Source organism: Lissotriton vulgaris, chromosome 1_1 (genome assembly GCF_964263255.1).
Source record: "Lissotriton vulgaris chromosome 1_1, aLisVul1.2, whole genome shotgun sequence".
Lineage (NCBI taxonomy): Eukaryota > Metazoa > Chordata > Amphibia > Caudata > Salamandridae > Lissotriton > Lissotriton vulgaris.
In genome coordinates, this window is record NC_141685.1 from 1036254829 (window position 1) to 1036280275 (window position 25447).

The 25447-nt window shown below is 45.1% G+C and overlaps 1 protein-coding gene across 7 annotated transcripts in view; it reads right to left on the reverse strand.

The window, feature by feature from the left end:
* Positions 1-25447, reverse strand: part of LOC147748470 (dedicator of cytokinesis protein 7-like) — a 476862-nt gene that overhangs the window by 380608 nt on the left and 70807 nt on the right. For all 7 annotated transcript variants that reach the window (XM_086962164.1, XM_086962156.1, XM_086962145.1 and 4 more), the window contains exons 5-7: positions 10363-10492; positions 9048-9260; positions 595-680 (exon numbers count right to left, since the gene is read on the reverse strand). In XM_086962164.1, coding sequence (XP_086818290.1) covers positions 595-680; positions 9048-9260; positions 10363-10492 — 429 coding nt within the window. The remainder of the gene's footprint in view (positions 1-594; positions 681-9047; positions 9261-10362; positions 10493-25447) is intronic.

The window sequence follows — 25447 nt, forward strand, 5'->3', positions numbered from 1 at the left end:
CTGCAGCTGTTTCCAATCAAGTGGAGCTGAAACACCTCCTACTATTGGGAGGGGCCGTAGCATTACAAAGGAAAATGGCGAAGTGGACCCTGATTTTGCAAACGGCATCTGAGGAAGGCAATATAAAGCCGAAATGCATCATGCCAAGCATTGGTCATTAAAAGAACTCCCAAAGGTTTCCCCATTGTGTCCTCTGGTTACTTGCTTGAGTGATCGCTTTTTGATATATATATATATATATATATATATATATATATATATATATATATTTACTTTTTTTTAAATAATCCACCCCAGCCCTTACAGGATTTATTATTTTGAATAAAATGTGTCTTGCTAGGGTTTGTGGCCTTAACCCTCATGCAATGGTTATTTTGAATAAACGTATTCCTCTAATTTTGTTTTCTTTGATTTCGTTTGTCAATTTTTTTATTGAAGTGGTTTTCTCTGAAATGTATAATAATGGGATGTAATAGTGGATACTTACGAGACACAATTACCTTTTTAAGTGAAGCCAGTGTAGTGCAGTGAGCATGCATATCCCCCAGGAGTAAACCCATGAAAGCCCCTTCAATAGACTGAAGTTATACTTACTTTAGCGAGATACATTTCACCAGGATCCGCTGTCCAAAATGTTCTTTGGGAATGTCAGGGATGTTGCAGCGCTCCACCGCTTCATCCTAAAAGAGCGATAACAAAAAGCGGTCACACGGATCTCCTGAACACACCTTCACGGCAAGCAAACGTACAATGTTACACACTGTTCAGAAGAAATCTGAATGTTTTGATTTCCAAAACATCTATGCAAATCTTTATACTTGAGCAATGCCTAATAACGCAACAATAATAGTGATCGATATTATTGCAGACAGATCCCCAATATTATATGAGTTGTTGTTAACTCCAGGTCACAATGTAAACGATCCGACAGAAACAGGGTGATTTTGGACCAGGATCCAAATAGATGCGGGCAGCTCACCAATACGCACTGTATCAGCTGCTTGCAATCCGCATCTAGGGTAAATGATTTCAATATTAGAGTTGTTGGTGCACCACTTCATAATTTTCCCTAGTGTATAGTACAACAACTGCTGAACCTTTAACTTAACAGAAGTTGCCAGAGAACTAGTTAGATTAAGGGCTTCTTCTATATCGCCTGATTGGGTAACCTTCCCAGTCTTAAGTAACATTCCATTTTTAGGCCAGCTCAGTCATATCACCTGTCCTGTTCTCGCTCATTATTTTGTAGAATTTACTATTCGCTGCAGTCTCTCAGGTAGAGTATATAAGGGATAATAGATCATGATCTGTTACTGGCATATCCCGGCCTAATGTTCTTACTGCATAGTCCCGAATTTGTAGATAATTAAAACAACTCTTTTGCAGCAGTATAAATTCAACTTTCACATCTGGGAAGGTACATAAACCAAGCCGATCATACAATTGTCCCAAAAAATGTAAATGCTTTAAGGTGCCATGTCCTGGCTATTGAATTGTGAAAAATAGACCGTAAACGAGGATTACTCCACAGAGGTGTGTACAAGTTAATAATAGCAATCTGATACTCTTTACACCATTCCCTCCATAATTTCGAATCATCAATTATAACCTACAAGCGAGCCCAACTGAAATATTTAGGGTACAATATATCTGCATAGGATATACCTTCTATCTGCACCAATATCTGTTTGATTGATCCGTTGGTTCTTAATGTCACTTATCTGTAAGAAGACCGCAAATACGATGTACAAAAGATTCCCCAAAAATGTGTCTTGAAGTCGGACGATGACTATCCCCCTTATGGAGGGATAACTTGATATAACATACCCTCTGATAATACCAAATAAGGCTACCTACAGCAGCGTCTAAGCGCCTGAAGAACGAGTTAGCTGTATGCAAAAGATTTGCATGAAAAACGTAGTGGAATTTGTGGAGGATATTCATTTTGACAATATCGCTGGGTTACTTTTTATATGTTGTAAGCAGGGCTTAGGTATAGCACAAAGAGTTAAGGAGACTGGGGATAACTCCAACAGTTGGCCCTGTAAATCCTGAATGTCTCCGGCATTTGACCTGCTAGGGCCAGTCACGCCTTCTGGGAATGATAAAGAATTTGTCCACGTTTCAAAATCTTTTTGCCAATACCCATGCTCCATATGGTCCAGAGATATAGCCAAGACAACTGATCGAACGCCTTCGCAACATCAAAGAGGATCACACTGTCTTGCTGATTTAATGTATTGGCAGCATCAAAAAGCAATATTGCAATGTTTACATGATTAAGTAATGTCTCCTACCAGGTATGGCCTGGTATAGTGCACACACAAGATCTTGCATGCAAGAAACAAGCGGTGTAGCCAATATTTTTGCACAGATCTGCATCAGCATTGACTAGAGAAATAGGCCAGTATTATCCTCTTTCTTCTGTTGGTTTGCCTTTCTTAAGAAACATGATATTGGTGGCATTCCATGAATCCGCCATGTCCCCTCTTGATCGATATCAAGAATAACCTGTAGTAACATCGGTAGAATTAGGTCAGCAAAGGTTTTATAGAATTCAAGAGGTATGGTGACCTCTCCTGCTGCTTTCCCATAGGACAGAGCCATTATGGCTGCCTGAACCTCTGCTAGTATGATATCGCCCTCTAGTGTCAGCGTCTAGGTCTGAGATACACATGACATATTAGCAGTTGTTAAGTATGTTTGTCAGTATGGATCTGCGATGCAGTACAGTTAAATCTATATATTTCATGATAAATGTCCTTAAATTGATCAAGGATGGCTTTTGGTTCATAGTGTCCTTGATATACCCAATCATGTTCTTGTACTGTTTCTCTGCAATGTTACAGGCAAGAATTTTACCAACTGACACCCCATACTTATTCTGCTTGCAGATGCTGCTGACTTCTACCAATATATATTTCTGGCAGAGCTACATCATTTAATCAAGGCTGAGTGGGTCTTGCTCTCACAATGATCTTACTTGTGCATTGCATGTGCATTTTCCCCTTCTAAACGAAGCAACACAGCCTGACATTACTGCACACTTGCATATGCTATCTTAAGTCTTCTCAGAAACAAACTGCAGTAACACCCCAAATTTAGACATTTAAGGCCTCTCAAACTATATTTGAGAAGGCAGAGCCAATATTAAAATTAATGACTTCCTCTAATAGAACGGCCTTTCTTTTTTTAGGTCTCGGCTATAACGCGCTTGAAAAGCGCGTTCTCGCCAGAGAACTATTGTCGGCGTCTCAGCAGTCTGAGACGCCGAAGTGAGACAAGACCTGGCCGCGCGCAGCGTTTTCCCATAGGATAACGTTGTGCGCGCGGCCAGGTCTTGTCTGCACGGCATTGCAGGGCAGACCGGATCGCGTCGCGCTCCTCTCTGGAATGCAGGGGGAGTCTGCAGAGAGGCGCGCGGCACTGACAGAAGCTTCGCTGAGCGGCTCCCTCCTTCCTGTTGCTGGTTTTATATGTAGTTGTATTACAACGCTTTGTTATTGCCATAAAAATACATTGTATTTATGTGGTTATTTCATACACGTTTCTGTTGTTTTTAACTCACTTGGTTTGTCTGTATAAAATTGCTTTCACATAAAATTGAGCGGCCACAGGTTGTATGGATGGGTTCTGATCTACAGTGGGGCAGAGCTGTTTTGCCTCGTCATGCTCCATCCGCCCGGTCCCTCTGGGGCAAGTAGCCGCAGGCACAGCTTCCAAATCTTAACAAAGCCGCGTTCTGCCTCCAGAGGCGAGCCAGCCCCAGAGAAGAGTGGTGCTCCTCTCCCCACGAGGTGCGTTATACGTTTCTATCGCTATAGCCAAGGCACGCGCCTCTCGCAGCTGGAGTAAGGGCCTCGCTCACTAGGCACCCCACCCCCATCAGTGAACTGGTTACCGCAGCGCCGGGCCTTTTATTTTGCTATCTTATAATTTAACACTTCATTCACTCACCGCGCCATGCATTTATATGTATGTCCCCTTTACCAGATGTCAGGAAATTGGACAGTTTGATACTGGGGCCGGGATAGCTATTCAAGCAGCATCCATGCTCTTCTGCAGAGCGTCGTGAATTCTCAGAAATGGCAGGTCCAATGTGCGTGGGAACATAGGGACGCAACTAGGCTTGAACCTGGGGGGAGGGGGGTGGTACTAACACTTTAAGGATGATGGGTGGCAGGTCTAATACTTCAAGCAATAAGGCCGAAGATATCAATACAGATGGTATGAGGGAATGTCACAGCAAACTGTGCATTTTAAACATATTGGACAAAACCAGTAGGCTTAGAACAGTCATATTTCTGTGGGTTTGATCATTTACAGGCTACTATCAGTGATCTTTGAAATGAAACAGGGTGCAAACACAGCTAAAATGGAGGTGCTACAGATTGCGGTACAAAGCCCATTGGTACCGTTTTTTGAAAAGTTATTTCAAGGTGATGTTTTTAGGCAATGCATCCGCCGTTCTTTCTGTGGTAGGACAGTGCGCTCAAGCACTATTTATCAATTCAAGTACAGAAAGACGATCATTCCAATTGCAGACGAAAAGTATATTTTTCAGTCTGCCCAATAGAACACTGTAACGTGTGCATGTTTGAGGCCACACAAGTGGCATGGCTGATGACGTCGGTGGCCCCTGCTGCGCGAGCTCGGTGATGAGCAGCTTCTCGGGACCATTGGGGATCTCTTGGGGGGCGTTGAACACCCGAAGAGCCACCTGCACGTGCCACGCGCGCTCGGGCTGCGGGCGAGACGGGGGTCTGTTTTCCAACTTCCTCCAGAGATCGCCTTCTGCCCTCTGCCTCTTGGAGCCCTTCTTGTTGCCTGGTGCTTCCGACGCCTAAATCTCCTTTCCAGTGTCAGAACCGTCAAGTTTGGCTGGTAAAAAATCCGCTTTGTTGCCTCAGGGCATCGGAGCGGACGGACCTAGACGACCGTCTTCATTGTCGTCCAAGCCACGCCCCCAGGTAGAGCTATTGGCAATGTAAATGACAATGCCATTTATTTATGATAAAAAAAAATGTCATGAACAATGCCAATAGCTCTACCTTTAATAATGCCGAGACCATTGCATTGTAAATGCTTGTTATATGTAGTATTGAGAAGTAGAGAACGCAGGACAGTCCATCTCCGGCCATTCTTATTTTCGTCCGTATTTAAATATCATGTATATAGGATTGCGATCAGATGTTATTTTAGGGCGAGGATCTATATCAGCCCTAGTAATTAGACTTTGTGAGACTGGAATCATGTCTATCCTGCAGCTATATCTATGCGGTGCAGAATGTTAGGTGAACACAGGATTCTCTTAATTATCTGCTATTGATCTGACAGGCCAACTCTGATTTATTATTAACCCCCCCCCCCCCAATACAATGAGCTTACAGATACAACTTGTCAATGCCAAGTTTAGTAAACTAAATATCCCACAATCCTCACTGTTTGGACCATGTATGTATTGTAGTGTACTACTGGCCATCATTTGAGTGATAGCCCACTCCGGTGGTCTGCGGCAGTCTTGATCACATTTACGACAGGGGATCTAGAACTTAAAATGGCTTTACCTTTGATCAAAATGTGATGTGTTGTGTATATGATAAACTCCAAAATCATCTGACGTAAAACGGCTCGATCTTTATACGCAATATGAGTTTCAATCAAACAGAGTATCTGTGGTTTATTCCTGAAAACCTCAACCTTAAGGAGCCGCTGTTTCAAAGGGCAATTTAAGCCTGAAACATTTTTTTGGTTATACACTGGAACATCATTATTAGTTCCTGAATATCATACCTTATCTCCTAGATCCTCTTTCTCTGAGCATGTGTTTAACCATTACTGATAACCAAAAAAAGAAAGCCACTCAGTTTTCTTTTTTCCCACCTCCCAGAAAAGTGCTTCCCACTGTTCTGACCCACAACACACCAGCCCCAATCTGACCCCCATTCCAACCTTCCCAAAAAGCTATTGGGAAACAAATCATCCCAATTCTTTCGCTGTCAGCTTCTCTTGACAGAAGCAGTGTGTCCCCCTTGCCCACTCGGCAGGTAACCATGCAATCGTGTCATCATAATTTCTATAATATGACATCAATCACACTCAAGTCTACCTAAACAAAAAACAAGATTGCTACACGTTTCATATTTTCACAGCCCTCTGTTTTCTCAGAGCCTCCAACTTTACTCAACATCGCTCATTCCACTACACCCTGTAGATCTTATATTATGTCCCTCTAGTTTATGCCGTTGTGACAGAATGGCTTCAGCTTCCCCATCAGTCTGACAGAAATACATTTAGCCATTTCTTAATATTTTTAACAGAGCCGTGCCTTTAGAGGGTCAATCATTTGGCACAACTGACATCTCCGTTTGACTGCAAAAATTGGATTGCACAAAGAAATAAACTAAATCAACCATTAGTGGTGCACAGGGGCATGCTTTTAAATAGCTTGATGCAGTAAAAGGTTCTGCAAATAGCTCAATATAGGGTGTGGCCCATTACCTTTGAAAACAGACTTATGCCCTGCTCATATTAGAATCTGATGGATCTGTTGGATCGGACAGTTCCTTATCATGTAAACCAGGTCTGGGTTGTGCTTTGGAATAGCCTGATTATATACTGGTAAGCGTTTTGTCTCCTCCCGAGCCTTCTGGAATCCCCATCACCCACAGATTATTCCACCTTTGGGGGTTTTCCAAAACCTCAAGTTTAAATTAGCCTGGCAGGATCTTCTCTCCATGTGACTTTACCAATTCCGAGGTATACATTGTAGCTTCTGTTTTTGAAGTTCTTTTCTCTAAATCTATGATCTGATCAGACAATACAGAGATTTTACCAGGCACTTTAGCTAATGTCCGTTTCCTGCATAGGTTACCTGCCTTAACGTCGGCATAATAACTGGATGTCTCGTCAGTAGTTTTGCAAGAGTTGAAAAATAGTGAGCAGTGAAGGTTCCAAGCTACATTTGCCAAATATCCCAATTCGCTGTTCCTTCACATTGTCATAATTGAACGTTTTTGTTCATGGATGGTATTTTCAGGGATCAGTGGAGACTGCCGATCTGATGCTATTCCTACATCACAACTATTCATTGGCCCACCGGGATCTGTTGAAACTTGTGGTAGTACGATCTCCTTAGAATTCGCAGAATATCTACTTTTTGTGGATTTTTTTCCTCAAATTATGCAGGCATTCCCATTAGATGATTCTGAATTTTTAGGCTTTACTTTCTGGTTGTGGGTCTCTTAAATTGCGTCTTTTTACGGGGCAACTGAATTGCCCATTGACACAAAGGAGCCTTCTTCGGTAGGGCTTCGTACGTTTTTCCATTGCCCCAGGCCATTGAGATTAATAGCAGGACCATTACTAACATTATTTTCCAACAGACTCAGCCCCTCTGCCTTTATTCTCCAGCTATGCTTCCTTGTGTAATGATTTGACAATCATTTCTGAGAAACATCAGAGTTAGATAAGGTATTAGCAAATATATTATCTACCTCTGTTCGTTCGTGGTTATTTCAGATAATGTTGGTAACATTTGCACTTTACTGACAGGAGCAGGGGGTCACAAATCTATCAGACACAGGGCTTAAAAGTAGACTCTCTGCCTCAGCCTCAGTTGTTACCATTGGTTTCTGTTTTGGAGCCGGACTCAGAGTTGCCAGCGTCCTCACTGTCTGCAATTGTCGCTCAAATTTGAGTGAATCCACCCAGGGAAATGAGCCCTCGGACCGGCATCCATCAGCAGCGTAGCAACTGCGGAAACATCAGGTAAGGCAACTTCAGCCCCAGTGAATACGCTGTACAGACAAACATTTCAGCACTGGTCTGCAAATCTGCGACTTTGAGGTCTTGCTATCATGATCTGCGCTCCTTCATGATCCGCCTGCTCCACTCCATGTTGGATCAGAGTGTCTCGCCGCAACTGACAGCCTTCCCAGGCCGACTCCACTGTGCCCCACAGTCACCCTCGGATAACCCATTTAGGTAACGGTTCATACAGTGGTTAGCCTTATGATTAGTAGTCTGCACACAATAGTAAGGCTTGTCCCAGATATCATCAGTACTCTTAGCATTGCATCTGTGTGATAATTAGTTTTTCTGGCGAGGTTTTCCCTAAAATCCCAGAAAAACACACGGACCAACTGGTGAGTTAGCCATTAGTTAGACATTTCTCCAAGCACCGAGCAGGACTCCGTAGCATACAGGAATCTAACATCTTAGCAACCAAAGATTTTATTTCTTTGAAATATGATGAAGGAACTGAAGAGACCAAGTTCAAGTCAGTAGTCTTGATATCAACCACACAGCAGGTAGTGAGAGTACTGCTTGCAGATAGCTTAAACCTCAGGCAAGTGCAGTGGGTAGCATTTCAGCCAGTGTGCCACTCTAGAAGGAAGCTTGCATTACTTGCATTATACATATCAGTACTGACCCTGCTCTTCCTGGGAAAGGTCCATCGCTACCGACTTTGGTAGGCTTGATAATCAGAGGCCAACACGTGTGCGTAGAGTGTTGCGCTAGCTGAAGGAGTAGAAACGGTTTAAAATGTGTTTATGAAACCATTCAAGCTGTATTTCATTCCTCTGACTCCGGGGAACGAAAGACATACAACTAGCTCATCCTAGAAAATTAGAACATTGCAATTGAGCATCACGTTTTAAACCTTGTTGAGACTAATCCTGTCCAGATGTAATTTTTTTTGGGAGGATGAAAGTCTGCCGCCTTTGGTAGAAGCAAAGGCTAATAATAATCTGTCCTATCTTCTGCTTCTTACTTCATCATTACCATTAGAAAGACATTATGATCATGTAACAAATACTCATTGAAAGTCTTCATATGAGGACATATGGTTCTCAATATAGCCTGTTCTTCTGCAAAAGAGGTAGCTGAAGAGCTACCTTGAATTCTTTCAGAAAAGGAAAGTGTTAGTGAGTGCCAATCTGCCACACGATCATGAAGTCAGCAAATGTCTAAGGTACCCACACCTTCATTTGGGCTCTGTGGAAGAGACTGGGTGTGGGGAAATAGAAGCTGGCAATGCGTACCTCATCAGGTGCAGCGAATAGGGACATGATCTCGCGATGCCGGTTCTCCTTCCGCAGCTCCTCATTACGGTGGTCAATCTCCTCAATGGCAGTGCGGTCCAGCAGGGAGGGCAGCAGTGAATCCGGGGTGGAGTTCTTCAGGTCGAAGATGCTGGAGGCCCAGCTACCCCGTGGAGTATCGTCCAGTGAGACAGAGCGTCGTTTTAAGTCATCCTGGGGAAGTAATTGAATTAATGGATAAGGAGCGATCTTCAAAATGATAACAGTGTGTACAACAGTTCAAACTCACACTGCTCATCAATGTTACTTCCTACCAGTTCCACTTTCTGACACTTCAAGCCAGAGCCACCCTCTCACACTTCCCACCAGTATCTTCTCAGACCACTGTGTGCCATTTTCTCACATTGCCCACCAGCGTCACCTTCTTAAGTGTTAAAAAATGAATATATTTCTCATCCTGCCCACCAGTGCCAGCTTCTGGCATTTCCCATCATGGCAGATCCTCACACGTCCCACCCGTGTCCTAGACCCACATGCTCCAGAAAAAAAACAGTTTCCTGCTCTGCCCACCAGTGCCAGCTCTCCACAGCTGCCAACTTCTCTTTACCTAGCACTGTTGGCACCAACCATAGGTCAACTGAGTCTGTTTCTTGCTGGTGTTCCAGCTTTACATACTGCCCATCAGGGCTAGCTGGAAAAACTGCACCATTAGCTCGACTTCCTGATAATGTTCACCACATCCAGCTTCTTACATAACCCACCAATGCGAGCTTCTTGCACTACTATTTAGTCTCTGTAAGACACGGTCCTGCAGTGTGAACACCAACATGAGATCCTGACATTCAAAGCAATGCCAACCTCTGATTTCACCAACCAGCGCATCCCCCCAAATGCCCACCAGGGGCTGCAACCTACTGCCCAGTCACATCCTCACACTGCTGAGCTCTGCCACCTCCCCACAGTGCCTACCAATGGCCAAGTCTTAAAATTGTTATCAATGTGAATCAACCCTGCTCAGTTGTATGCAAGGGTGGTTGTTCTCTATGCCCCCACCGAATCCTTGCCTTTTCTGCTGAGAATGCCATTAAAAGTCCCAATGTTGTTTCCACACCGATTGTGGTTTTGTTGGAAAGTGTGGTAGAACAGACACAAAATGGTCAACCTAGACTATGCCGGTGGAAACCAAAAGAGATTGAAGATGTGAGTCATCATCACATGGGGCTCTGGACACCCAGAGAAGGAGCCATGTTGAATGTTTCCACAAGTTATAATCTGTCTCATATTGAAAGGGATGCTCAATACAAGGCAGCCATACCGACTCTTCCTGGCTGCCCCGGTCCTCTAATGCCTCGTCCACTTCGTACACCTGCCGAGAAAGCCCCCGTTGCCGATCACGCTGCCGCTCGGCTGTGTTGGGGTTGTAAACGGTGCTGAGTGTCTGGTATCTAGAGAGAAGGCAGAAGAGCATTTCAGGATCAAACACATCAGTGCTGGTGGGAAAAGGCTAGGGTTCCATTCCACGTACAAGGCCTAGTATCCTAATAATAGAAATGTTAAAGGCACGAGGAGCTTGGGAAAGTGGAAATAAGGTGGACATCAGATAGAGGAGGATGATGGAAATGGAGACAGAAGCAAAAACGTAAATGAGAAAAAAGAAGAGGGATGAAAGAGAAGAACAAAATGGAAGTAAAAGCCTTGATGATGCACAGAGGAGAAGGTTTCCTCCATCAAAAAAACCTAAGAAATTGTCTGGTTTTAGGCTTTAGCAATATTTTCGGAGTCTGAGCAGTTTAAACAAGGTAAAGAACATGCCCAGTATGGTCTCATGATAAATAAAGGAATTTGAAGGAAAATATAACAGCAATTGAACCACAAAATCATTGTGCCAGAAAATATGCAATCACTGTGCAATTAAAGATGCTAAGTATGGTGCCAGAGGCTATGCCCATCGATGGTAACTCATTTATTGAAAAACCCTGTCAGGCTTGAACAGATACAATTACAGTCCCATCAGGGATCTACTGATTTTCCTAAAGCTTCTCAGAGAGTTTACTTGTCTAAGAATATCTATCTTTGTTGAAAATAATCATATTCTACACCCTTTTCTAAAGAACCGTCTACCTGGTAGAGGCACTAAATTGCCCCCAATTAACATCATGCACAGCTTGAGAAAACTAACAGGGATGAAATTGGGAGTCCTGAGGTTGATACACCTTACTGCGGCCTTCAACGCTTCCAAATACTATACCCTGCTTTGAAGAATGAGGGCAGCTTGGTCTAAAGTCAAAGCATTACCAGCAGATTGTGATTATTTACTCTTCCACTAATTTTCTCTGCTTCGAAATAGCTTACATGTAGGATGTTATGTTATCGGATTTATAGAGCCCATGGCTGCCCCACTTGACGGAACGTCCAACCAGATCTGACTTTATTGCTTACTTTCTCAGCATACATTTTAAGCTTTTGGTAAAGCTGATCCACTCAGTCTCACTCAGGTTTAAAATCTTGACCAGTCCATAAACATTAAGATTTTGCCAAGTGTCTGACTGCTTTAGATAACTGCATGAACTCCGTGAACCATAATTTTCTCAAACTCAATCTGTAGACAACAGAGATTCTTAGGCCAAAGTGAAATCCCATCAGCAACACTTAATTTCTTTAGCCACTGTGCCTGTTCCTTGCCCTACTCCCGCTGAAACTGTTTGAAACCGTGACTTCATATCTGATGTGGACTAAATCTGTCACCTCAGTGGCGACAACTGTAAAAATAGGGGGTTTCCATCATTGCTCTCCGAAAAGGTAACTTTGCTTTTCCAGGCCATCCCCAGCCGACTCTAATAATCATCTAATTTGACTTGTCTAGGTTAGACTATACTATTGTACAGTACCCAAGAGTCCTGCCATTCCCGCGGGGATGTCAACAACTGCAGCACATGCAGCCCGTTTCTACCTCATCTAGTGCTTCAATTGAGACCCCATCTGTCCAGCACTGAATGAATGGCACTAGTTCACAGTTACTAAGTGCATTTGGCTTAATGCACAACACTCATATGATGGGGTCTTAATAAACATCAGCAAAGGCTTCACTCCACGAACCCAACTCACTTGTCACACCAACCCCGGTGATTGATATCCTTTGGGGGGTCCACCTAAGCAATTCCTTTCTACCATCCTGACATTCGCTTTTTGACAATCTGCACTCTTGAAAACAGTTGAATTCTCAGCTTTTCAACAAGTCGATATCACCCGATGACGAGCAAGCGTTTTGTAAACTATTCTGCCAGAGATGATGTCAAAGTATACACCTTCATTGTTAAGAAAAATATGCCCATAGCTGCTCTAGAGTATAAGCCTTTCACCAAGCCAGAGAATAACTGTTGGCCACTGAGCGAGAGAATAAGAATAATGCGGTGCCAGAGAATATGCTGGCTGGGTTAGAGAACATCAAACCATACAGAAAACGTCAATCCTGATGCTATCATGTATCCCAATGATAGCAACAAGAAGCACTAGGGTGAAGGCTTCATGTTACAAACCTATTTAAGATAATATAACAACCACTCTCAAGTGAACGAGGACAGAGACATTTGAAAGTGGGCCTTTCCATGGAAGCCTTAGCAGTTTCACCAGCTCCCTAAAGACATAATCCCATTCTCACTGGTCCATGTCACTGTGTTGACATGCCTATTATGAGAAAAGCAGTAATGCTAAATTTTTCTCATATCTAAATAATTATGACCCAATATCTGCAGGTTGATAGTGCCTGGTGCCGAAGAGGGTATGTCAACTCAAAACATGGACCATGTGATCTGGTCTAATTTGTGCAAGTTATTTAGGAGCTTACCACTCCCGTTTACGTGGGTCCAGGGATTGAAGCACGAGGACTGAAGGAGGAGAGCCAGCGGAGTGGGTACGTTTTTGTTAACATCTTGGAACAGACAATGCAGAAAAATGGAGGAGAAAGGGGTCGTTTAGAAACCAGACCTAGGGCTCGCTATCGAGGCAGCCACCTGTGGTAAAATGGAGGGACACACAAGCATACTTTCAGTTTCATGGTGCTTTTTACCGGCAAGGTAACTTCAAAGGAGTCCTCGTTGACCCCACCCCACACCCCGTGTAGGAGAGTGGCACCCGCAGACTGCTGTCCTAGGCTCAGGGGAGCTGCGGCCCTCATTTTGCTGCATGGGTCCCTTGCTCGGAGTCTCCACCGGTAGCATTCTGTCCTCCTATATGGGTTCCAGTGCACATAGACCTAGCTAATCAAGGCGAAGGGAATGGGTGCATGATGGTGTCCGTTTCCCACCACAAGCCCTGAAACAGATTGGAACCACTCAGCAAATGAGCCCCGTTTCAGCTCGAAAAGCAGCGGCGGCTCCTCCGCTATGCCAGAGGAGCACGCCCCCCCTGCTTGCCAGCTGAGGAAAAGGAAAAATAAAATGATAATAAAACATTATTAATATCATTGAATTTTTCTATGGACGGAGCCAAGTCTTTGGGGGCGGGGCCAAGCCCTGACAGGCATGGAAGGGGAGTGGTGGACAGCACTGCTGTCATTGCGCATGACGGTTTAGCAGGGCGTCTTAGGGCGTCCAACCCATCATACGCATTGACAGGTCTCCAACCCGAGCGGCAATGCTGGGTGGAGAGAACAGCAGGCCAAGGCTTCAAGTCCCCTTTGGAGGAAAACCAGCCCGCTCTGACCAATACCAGTGCTCCTCTCATGCTAGCCAGCATGAAAGAAGCGCTGGGATTGGCCGTGGGTAGTTTCGGAGCCTCACAGCAGAAAGGAGAAGAGCAGCAGAGCAGTGAGGAGCAGGTAAGTAATTTTCTTTTTTTTTCAATTTTGTCGTCGGTCAGCCACCCCCCAACACCACCACTCTGCCGGGAGACCACTTGCTACTGTCGGCAGGTTTTGTGCCGGCTTAGAGGACCAAGCTGTTTTTATATGGGCGGGGTATGTTAGGAATATACGTTTGTATGAGATGTGGTTGTGTTTCGTTTAGCAGGACAAGGTGTGAGTGGGACGGATTCAATTTCTAAACAATGAGCGAGCGATCGGGCACTATGATGGGATCCTGCTTTCTGCCCTTTCAGGCCTCTTTGAGCATCATGTCTGCATGCAAATTTCCAACTAAAATGGGTGTTTATTTTCCAGGGCAGAGCAATGTGAGTAATAAGAGGTTCTGTTCTCAGAAAGGCTTGTGTTAAATAACTGTCATTGTGTGCTATTCTCTAAATAGTGCCATCGTTGTCTGTGGTTAAAAGAGCTACACTTATGTTTAAGCTTTCCATTGGTTAGAAGGTAAAACTTTTTTTTTTAACGATGCCCTCCCCTCCCCCGCAGAATGTGGTATGGGGACCCTGAATTTCACGCATCTCTCAGAGATTCATTGGCCTTCGGGTGAATGGGGTACCTTAAAGAGTTGGGGATCGCCCCCGCACCCCAGGGGCTGCTAGCGCCTGCATTACGCCTCTGTACTTTGCAACCAAACCACAGTGAGTGGGCAGAGGCCCTGTGTGTGCCAATGGCAGAGCCCGGTCCAGTGAAGCTGTAGGGTGCGCTGTCAAGGCTGTCTGCTGGGCAGCACTTCATGCACCTCCATTCGTGGCTGGAGCACAGCTGGCGAGTACAAACAGGATGCAGGGAAGCAATAATGCAAAAACGCCTCACACCTGGTTTTCACTATGCACGAGACATATCTTGTACTGAATTACTTTTTTAAATGTATTTCCCCACTGACAAGCACTGTCTTCATCCTCCACCCTAGAGCCCTCAGTCGTGGATCGTTATAAACACGTTTTGTAACGAGCCATGACTGAGCGTTTTGGCGCTGACCTTAAAGGCATGCTGGTCAGTGGTTGGTTGCCCCAGCAAATGTTTAGGGTACCAGCCGCCACTGGTAAGTGGTAGTAAACTTCAAATCTTTGCAGGGTATGGATCCATCTGGAAGCTCTATTGAAGCATCCAGATTGTGGCATCTGCACAGTCAACACTTACTGAGCTATTTTTATTAGTGTCTGAGCAGTGGTGAATTTTAAAGGCCTATATGTATACCATTAGGCTATAAAGAGTCCTGTTGCGAAAAGGCAACGGCTGCAGAGATTTGGTCCTCAGACGGCGAAAGAGCCATCCCCTTGAGTGACAAATACCAAAAGGGTTGCTTATGAGCATAAAAAAGCTAGCAAGCTACCTCCAGAGGGAACAGGTGTGGTTATGGAGCTGAGGTGCCGTTTGCCAGGGTAGCCTAAGCATTTATATATCAAAAACACAATGCTGGTCTTAATCCTGGCCTGAACAGATAAATAGCTCAGCCTTTTCATAAAGGGGTCAACAGAAGTGTGCCTGTTTCAGCCAACAGTAAGGCGATCTGCAACATTTTGGATTTCCTGAAGCAGGTCCAGGATTGCACTGAGGCGTGCTAAAGTTCTCCTTAGGAGAACATAGTGTTGCAATATGGCATTACAAACACAAGCCCACTACAACAAGAGCACTGAGAGACACTGGGGTTACCCAGTTGCCGCTGTCTCACCTGAGTGTCCCACGGAAACGTGTCACTCATATACCTGGGTGCTGCTGTCATATTCCCTCTCTCAGAGACGTCCTCTTTCCTCTCCGCTCACTCTCCGCAACCCTCAACCATCTATGCCCACCAAGGCCGAGCAAACAATACTGCAAGCCTGTCAGTAAGCAGACTTAAAAGCTCTTTGGGCCCTTGGGTTCACAATGCTGCCCTCCTATAGAAGTACAAACTAACTCCAGCTGAAGAGTGCTGGCTTATGCAAACATTGCTGAACCTCTGTTTGAGAGGGTCCCTGACTTCCACAGCAATCCAGCCACCCCTAGAACCTCGAGAAGCCTTCTAAATCTACTACTTGGTTTTAAGCTCAAAAAGCTTAATTCTCACGCTGCTCTTACCGTGGAAAGCCCCTAAACCCTTCTAGCACATCATTTAACCCGACATAGGTGTTTGTGGGCGTTCTAGGATTTTGAGTGGGAGCTAATGTGGGAACTAGAGTACAACTGAACATGTCATATTTTTCTGCCAAGGTTATCAAGTCATAAGAAACAAGTGGATTCGCCCTGTTTGCCATAAACTAGGGACAAGGAGCTTTAGGGTTGCATCAATGATCCTTAAAAGCAATGCTAATCAATGCATTGTCTTTTCGGTTTCACAGTTTTTGATACGCATGTGGAGGCTTAGACAGAAGTTTTTATCTCCCTAGTGGATTCCTATGAATCTGAGTTTTAATGCACTGGAATATGGGATTTTATTTATTTTACAATGCCTGCTGTATTTATTGCATATTATTCGATTGTGGCTAGAATGACCTTTGGCTTTTTATGAAATGGAGTGTTACGTAAACTGTTTTAACTCTTTTTTTTATAGTATTATGCTTATTTATTCTTTTACGGCTGTATGCTGAAATAAAGATTTTTGCTTATTGAGTACAGCTCTCTGGAGATGACCAGGCCAGTCCACATTCCCATTCACCAATCGAAGTAGTCCTGATGACCCACTGGAGAAGGAACTTCCGGTCTTGCGTCTTCTGTGAAAGTAGCACACTGTCTGGTTTCCTTCAGCCCTCAGTGCTTGTAGGTCCAGGCTGGTCTACAGGAGGAGCCTGAGTTCACTCCTCCTCCCAGAGGGATGCACTCCACCTGCTGGTGAACACTTTGTTATTACACCCAATTTCCAACCAGTTCAGCCTACAGCTGATGTGTTCCTACAGTGATGTGATGGCAAGGGGAGATGGAATTGTTTACAAAATAACCAAAATGAAGATGAAAGTGATGCTCGGAGCTCAAAAGCGCTCACTAGAGTGCTGCCGCAGACGCAAAGAGCAGCCTCAACAGGCGGTCATTGCAACGGAACAAGGCCAGCCACAAAAGTCAGAACAGTGATGTAACTTATAAAGGCTAAAATTAAGCAAAGAAAAGAGTTATGATTTTCCAAAAAAAGACACACTGTGCTATTTTCAGATGAATGAGGGAATTCTGGAGCACGTAACTAATTACAAATGCCAAGCCTGCCAGGAAATGCCAGAAGGCCAAGCATTCTATGCTGCAAAGAGCAGGTTCCAGAACAAACCCGACCCATATCAATCAACTAAAATTAGCAGTTTGTGCTATTGAACCGCGCCTATTAAACAGCAACGGACTCCAGCAACGTTCCCACAAGAACTGGGCTGCTGTCCAAAAGCTAAACATGAGTATATTTCCCAAGTTTAGGCGTTCCTGAATATTCAAGCACTCACCCTATGTCTCCTTTTTCACAGTTATGCAGCTGTGTAGCACCCCAACATGTCACTAAAGCCATGTTCCACATTTTGCAGTGCTTGTTTCTGGGATTTACTCAGGAAAGTGGATTGAAAGTGCAGGAGCTGTGAAATCTGTGATGGTGACTTTGCTAAAATTCTGACAAGCCCCCAGTGAACCAAACCACAAATTGGCACGCCCGCTCTCATGGGTCTACCAGTCACCGTGTTAGGCCAGTAAAAATACTATCCAGATTCGCTTTGTGGCAAAAGTTTATTTTTTTCGAGTTTAGATATGCCAATCACACTTGGTATAATAACTTTCTTTTGAGTAATCCACTTCTCACATGTACTTTATGTTCTGTGGGTTCAGATCGCCTTCCGAAAAACATGCCAAGGTGGCTCAGTATCTTATGCTCTTGTTGTAGAAGCTGACGGGTTTCAAACCAACATGGTTCTTTCCGGCCTATGGCCCAAGAAATGTGCAACAGTAACAGTGACACAAGGCACTATGTAGGAGAGTAGGGTCTGCTTTCCTATGGTCACCCCAATTTTTGCTTTTTGCCTCACTGGTTTTCGACTTAATGTGGCTGTGGGCCTGCTAATTAGACCCACAGCCTGCTGTTCTCTCTAAATTCATATCCATGTACTTTAGGTACATACCCAATTGGATATTGGGTCACCCTATGAGCCCCTGTACAGAGTACTATAGGTACCCAGGGCATAAGTGCATTCAAGACCTACCAGGGGCTGCAGCATATCTTTGGCCACCCCTGGCTGGCTATCCAAACTGACAACTGTCTGATTACTCAGCTGGGGCAAGGTTGTGTAATCAACCCTTGCTTAGATATAGTATACCTATATCTACACCCATATCTGGACACATATGCACCTATAAGTCACTCCTATGGCAGGCCTTATCAATCCTGGAGGCAGAGTGCTTGGTTTTATGTGAGATGGTGCTCTAGCATGAGCTGCGCCTGTCTACAGCTGTAGGGACCAACTCCCTTAGCTGTTCTGGGAAGGACCTAGCAGGGAGGGTTGAATGAAACTATACACTGCCTGGGGCGCACAAGGCACCCCATGCATAGTCCAGTTCAAACCGGTGCTGGGACACTCCAGCCCCAGCTCTGGCGCGAAACTGGACAAAGGGAAAGGGGTGTAACCACCCCCTTCCTGGGTCCCACCCATAGGAAGGACCTAGCAGGTGATCCAGCCCCTTGATTTGGAATAAAGGTAGGAGCTGTACCAATGCAATTTATATCATCCTGACTGAAACTTTGAAACGAAACTCTGGACCCTTCGACATCCTACTCAACGTAGAAGACTGAAGAATCTTTCTTGTGGTCAAGGAGTGGCCACCCTGTGCAAGCAGGCACCATCAGCGCGACGAGGCTTTCTTTGCCGTTGCTCCCGCCGGAGCTCGAACGACAGAGACCGACAAGACCTGGACTCCCAGACTTCCAACAGCCCGATCCACAGTCCTAGCAAAGCTTAGACCCGTGGAGGCGACGAGAGACGTGGGACCGGTCATCTTGAAAAGTCGACAAAGTGCTTCCAGTGCAGCCCCAGAGGCTTCTCGAGGCTGTGCTTTGGGGTTTGAGAAGCCCCATCCCCGAGCAGCCTGTGCTCCAAAGATCACCTCTCCACACTCTCAGAGCGCTGCGTGGGGCCCTTTTGCACTTTTCCTGCTCGACGCGTTGTCCTGTCGCTTGCCCGTTGGCTAGTGGCCTCTGTGACGACTAAATCCCGAAACTACACCGCTGGTCTGGTTGCTCCAGACTGGCCCCAGTTCCCCTGAAAAGGAGCCCTCGATCTGACCTTCCTGGTCCGATTGCCAAGACATCTTCGAATCCTGCGTGGGTTGCCTTTGCCAAGGCTTGGTGACTCCGAATCGAGTACCGACACCACCGACAGCAAGAGCCTTTGTGGGACAGCTCGTGATTACCAGCTGGACCTCCTCGATCCTTACTGGTCCACGTGGCAGCGGAGACAAACACCTCGACATCACCTGATTGCAACCCGACATCGCCTGGTTCCTTCCTGGTTCCTCGCTGGTCACTGGCTAGTGACTTGAACACTGTCCCCTCTGCTTTCAGGTACTCTACATCTTCGATCCACCCTTGGATCCAACCGGACTCTTCTCTCCTGGCCGTCTGCAGCATCTTCATCTACAGGCTCCATAGAACTCCACGACAAAACCTGACACACTTTGGCACCTATGCACCCGCTTCCTGTGGGTGAGGTAACAAACTAACTCCGGTGCTCCCATAGGGGATTACACCTCTAGTGTCCTAGTTTTAAGTGGCTAAGTTCTAGTCCAGTCGGAAGTCTCCTAAACCTATAACGTTCTGATTTTAACGCACCATTGACTTGTATGGTAAACGCGGTTGCCTATAAACTCTGCACCCGTATCCTGTGGGCCTCTCCCGACCTAACCTTCGTTAGTCCAGTGTAGGCCCAGCGATTCCCAAGGCCCTAGGCCTGTTCATTGTTCGTGACGTGGTACTTATACCACTTTCTTAATATATGGTTTGAGTGGCCACCCGGCCTATCCATAATTGTGCAGCTTATTGTATGTTATACTGTGTTCTTTGTTTAACGCTTGTGCTCCTGTGCTCATAAAGAGTTAAGGGGATTATTCTAGTAATAAATACATATATTTTTATCATATATAACTTGTGTGGTGTCCTTTCATTTGGAATTATAGGTTTGCATATGATAAAACAGCTGGCATCACATGCCCTCTTGAGTTTAGCCTAAGACTGCTTTTGTCCATGCTACCTATAGGATAGCTGGTCTATAAGGTTGACTTACAACCAATCACCATAAGGGTCGTTTGGACTGGTGCAAGGTGCTCACTAGAATAATGAACACCATATACCAGACCAACTTCTCACACACTATATAAACATCAAGATATCGTTAGCATTAATGCATCCATGCGCAGAAACAGGCACATCACCAAAACTAAAAACAACCTGCAATAAGTTGGGTATGTGCACGGTAGACGAAGGGACAACTGGAACAAACAGACATTGAAAATGTGACACTAATTCCTAAATACATGTCACATGCCACAGACCTATTTCACTGATGATGCTCTTTATCAAAGAAACGTCCAACTCTCCTGCCAGAAAAAGCTCAAAGTACTTCAGGAAGAGGGTTAAGCATTATAATCTGCACTGTCATTAAAGGACAAGCACAAACTTTGAAAATTAAAAAAATAATGCAATGTTTAAATCTCATTAACGAAAGCATTAGGCGACAGTTCTTTAGACCTTTTGGTTATACAAAAAGGTTGAAACCATGCTGTCATACAGCTGCTTGATGTTGCTGTCAGTTGGACGCTTCACACCCTAAGGTCTGTGCCTCTGCCAGCAAGAGTACATTGCTTAACATTCAGGCTTCAGAGGAGCAAAAAACAAGAATCAAAATTAAGAGCAGAGGGCAGCGAGATTGAAATTTAGACAGAATCGATTGCAAAAGTAAAGACAGATTCTTCTGATGAAAGAGCACGAGATAAAATGCAAAACATTTTTTTTTTAATAGAAGAAACCCTGTATGCTGGCAGCGGTGTATATATTGTACTGCAATATACTGTTAAACAGATCTGGCTCCGTCACTTCCTTTGAAAGCCTCTGACATCGGGGGAATTGTGGGAGTTGTGTCTAATATCTATACTGCCAATTTGCTGAATGGTATCTGGGACCTTGGTTTTAATCTTCCGCACTTGAGAGAAAATCGTGGATTCTGGGCAGCTCATTTCATCTTGTGTATGTGAAAAGGGTACCTCAAATACCTAACTCCACAATTCATATACACAATCTTGTATAGCCTCTCTCCGCCCCATTAAAGAACAGCACTCCAGTTACTCCAACCTATCTCTGGGCTACAAAACTTACGAATACATCTGTGCAAAACTGTTTTTTACAGACATATTCATGTCCTTCTTTTTTAACACCCTCACACAACTTCTAATAATGACGTCTTTTGCAACTCAAAACCAACTTCATTGATGAAGGCGAAAAGAGCCGAAACATGGCAGGTACTGTTCGTGTTCACGTTAAGAAGAGAAGTGCCAAACCACTGGATTGGATTTTCCCTTTGGTACAGGACCAAGACTGACCCATTGGCCTGAATTTCTAATCTACATAGCGAGACGAAAAAACATGGAGTGGAACGCTAGCCAGAGCATTGCCACATTTTATGATCAAATTAAGCATTCTACAATTGCATTTTTGGGGTTCTTTTCTGTGAGTCACCCTGAGTGACACGTATATGGGTAATTCTGTGTGCCATAGCTAGCTATGCCGCTGATATGCCTTGCACATCAGTGATGAGGCCTAAAAAGACCAACAGGTTGCTGGGGTTTGCTTGTACCTCAGAATTCCTGGTCTGCCTGCGCCCTTTGGCTCTGGTCTCAAAAGGAACCGTGAGCCAAAAAGGGATTGAATGAAACGCTACCAAAAGTAATGGCAGTGGATAATACAGAATCCAATATTTCAACCATTGCATTTTATGTTCTCCTCTGAGAGTTACTACGTGGCAGCGGCATGTCTAGATATGGACCGAAGATCTTAGGGTGTGCCTAGCCCATGAGCCCCAGTGAAACTGAAACGACCATGAGGTTTTTAGGTTTCGCCTAAGTGAAAGCTGCGCACTGCGCAGCTTTTCACGCAGGTGAAAACCTAATGAGAACAGTAGAGTGGCTTGGGAATCCGCCCTCTGTTCCGTTGGCTAGCTCCATAAATGGAGGATAGCCATTGGAACAGAGATTAATCCGTCATGGCCGGACCAGATTCGTGGGCGTTCCCGCGATTTCTTCCCTCTCCGCCCCTCTGTGCGCGTCATCTCGGCGGTGGGCGGGTTGGTTTTTTTTTAGGTTTGTTTTGTTTTGTTCATTCCCCAGGCCGACCGAAGTACAGGTGAGTGCCAGTTCCCGCCCCCCCTCCCTCTGACAGTGTGCCGTTCCCGCCCCGCCCACCCGCTGTCCATGTCTTTCCCGCCCCCCCTCCCGCTGTCCGTTCCCGTCCCCCTGTTCGTGTGCCCGTAGGTGCTTGTTATGTTTTTTTTTGACGAACGTCTATGTAGAACGTCTCTTGGATACTTTCTTATACCATTGATCTTTCTAGCTGTTTAATATTGGTTTTGAAATCATCTTGGATTGCACTGTGGGCTTTTCACGTACTTACACATGCAGAGTAGTTGGCTTAGCTTATCCAAAGTACGCATACGCACAGCTCCATATCAGTGAAGTTTTGTGATCATTCCGACATTTGTAATTTCAACTGTTTGCCGTGTGTTTTTTTCCGTGCGTAGGCTTGATTTAATTATTAACCTTTATGCACAGTAATAGGGGCAGAATATATATATATTTTTTCCAGTATGTTTGGGCACATCGATATTACAGCACATGCGCACAGAAATAGTGTACTCGGTTCGCGCATGCGTTGGGCTTATGGTTACGTCTTCCATCACATGTGAGCCCCGATGCATGCTTTGATTGGCTTACATTACGGAAGGATTATCTCAAAAGGAGGCTTGAAAAAGTCCCGGTCCCTCCGGCTTCAGGCTCTACAAATTGCTGCGTACCGACAGACAGGTGAGCCCCCCGCAGGTACTCTGTGTTTCTTATTTGTAAAACCATCTATCGTTCGGTTTTTTAGCTAAGTGGGCTCCCTCTTGACCTGTATGATCGTTATATTTAAGTCGCCTGCACTTGTCACTTGCAGCAACCTTGTTATAATCGTAGTCCAGCCTCACCCTGATGTTTACACACTTTCAGGAACCCTTTCTTTAGGGGGTTGGTAGACATTTTTTACTTGTTTAATGTAAAACTTGTCTGTATTCTTGCCGGCTGGTTATTTGAGTTGAAAGTCTTTCTGATGACTTTTTGACTTTATAGGAGCTTGGTATGCAGGCTTTGGTAAATAGACAATATTGATTAAGTTCAGACTATCGAAGCCAACTAATATTTTGGTGTAAGTAGTCTCTTACATCTTAACCCATTATCTGTAGGTTTCCCTCTGTAATTTTGGCTCCTTACACTTTGACTTAGTGGGGTAGTCACAGTTCTATGACACTCTCAGCTCCTAAAGTATATTAATACTACCTATTAGTTGCTACCGTTTTTTCTAGAGCGGTACCCCTTTCCTGAGCGGTTGCCAGGTAGAGGTGTGGTGACTTACCCAGTGATTACGGGTAAGTTCATTCTTGCTTTTAGATGGTTTTCTCCATGTGCAACGCTGCAAACGTGGTTGATACACATACAAACATTACATCTTTGTTGTTTAGGTTTCGCCTAAGTGAAAGCTGCGCACTGCGCAGCTTTTCGCGCAGGCGAGCCAAGCTCGACCCTCCATCACTCTCACCCCCCACCCAGGGTCCTCCGTCCCACACTCGCTCCATCGCTCCATTATCGGCAGGGCCTCTAAGGCGCAGAGCGGTGCTGCAGTTTTACACACTCCCTCGAGTCTGGGGTACACCTCCCTCCACCTCTGGCCAAGTTCGACCCCCCACCCCACTTACCCAGCTCTCCCATCACGCTCGTTTTCCTCCTCTCTTTCATCACTTCTCCCTTACCCTCCCTCTATTTCATGCTAGAGGCTTCATGCGAGCCTCAGCTGGTGAAACTCTGCTTCTGTGCCACCCCTGACCTCTGTGTGGGGCTCATTGCGTGTGTGTGTGGGGCTCATTGCGTGTGTGTGTGGGGCTCTTTGCGTGTGTGTGTGTGTGTGTGTGGGGCTCTTTGCGTGTGTGTGTGGGGGGGCTCTTGCGTGTTTGGGGAGCTCTTGCGTGTGTGGGGGGCTCTTGCGTGTGTGGGGGGGCTCTTGTGTGTGTGGGGGGCTCTTGTGTGTGTGGGGGGCTCTTGTGTGTGTGGGGGGCTCTTGCGTGTGTGTGTGGGGGGCTCTTGCGTGTGTGTGTGGGAGGCTCTTGTGTGGTGTGTGTGTGGGGTGCTCTTGTGTGTGTGTGGGGCTCTTGTGTGGGTGCGTGTGTGCAAATGCAATACGTCTTGCATTTGCGACAGAGTAAGCTATTGGCATTGTAAATGACAATGCCATTTATTTATCTGTTTTCAAAACCAACACATAAATAAAAAGTTTGTCATTTACAATGCCAATAGCTCAAACTATTCCGAAGGCGAAACCGTTGCATTGTAAATACTTGTTTTTAAAGGAAGAAGATGTAGCCTGATAGTCATTTCGGGCAGAGATAAAATGTATTTGCAAAATGTTTTATGACGGTCTGTAGCAGCAGACTGGTTAGAATTCGACTACACCCCTTTTTTGTAAATAGCCTCCTTATACAGTCAGACATAGACTTTTTTCTGCTACAAACACAATAGTTTTCACTATAAACATAAATAGGAGTTTGAGTTAAAGGAATCTCTCTCTCTCTCTCTCATATAGGACGCGGCCAGCCTGTAGCACATCACTTTTTTTTTTTTCTCTCTCTCTCTTATATATATGATGCGGCCAGCCTGTAGCACATCACTTTTTTTAACTTTAAGCTAGAGACATACAAACAATTTAAAATTGTTATTTTACCGTTATTTTCCCTATACTTAATATGCAGTTTATATTCTTGAACAAATACCCATTGCAGTTACCGGCGTGTCAAAGGGTAGCTAGCTGCAACACTGAACATGAAGAGGCTGTGGTGTTACGGCCACAGCTGCTGCCCTTGAAGCTGAGGAACCAGGTTTGAGTCTCTGCACCAGCTCAACATCCGGTGATTCTGGGCAAATCACTTAATCTCCCTGTGCTTGTAACAATAAATGTGTCCTTGTGTAATAAAAACTGGTGCTCATGTAAAGCGCTTCAAGTCCATCCAGTAGACTTTGCGCTATATAAACCAAGCTATGATAGAGGTAGGAGGGAGGCAACTAGCGATGGGGTGAGGAAGAGGCTTGCAGTGACGGAGTGAGGTGGTGGGCGGCACATGTCAGGGCCATGCAGGAAAGAGGCATGCAGCGACAAAGTGAGGTGGTGGTAGCAACAAGCAATCAACAAACACAATGAGGTCCCTCGAAAGTAAAAAGAAAAAAAAAGTTATGTTGTAAGTGCGCGGCCAGTGAAAGGACACTGGCTGCTGGTAGCAGTACTTGGTCCAAGCTCCTCAGCAAGGACGAAGACGTGAAG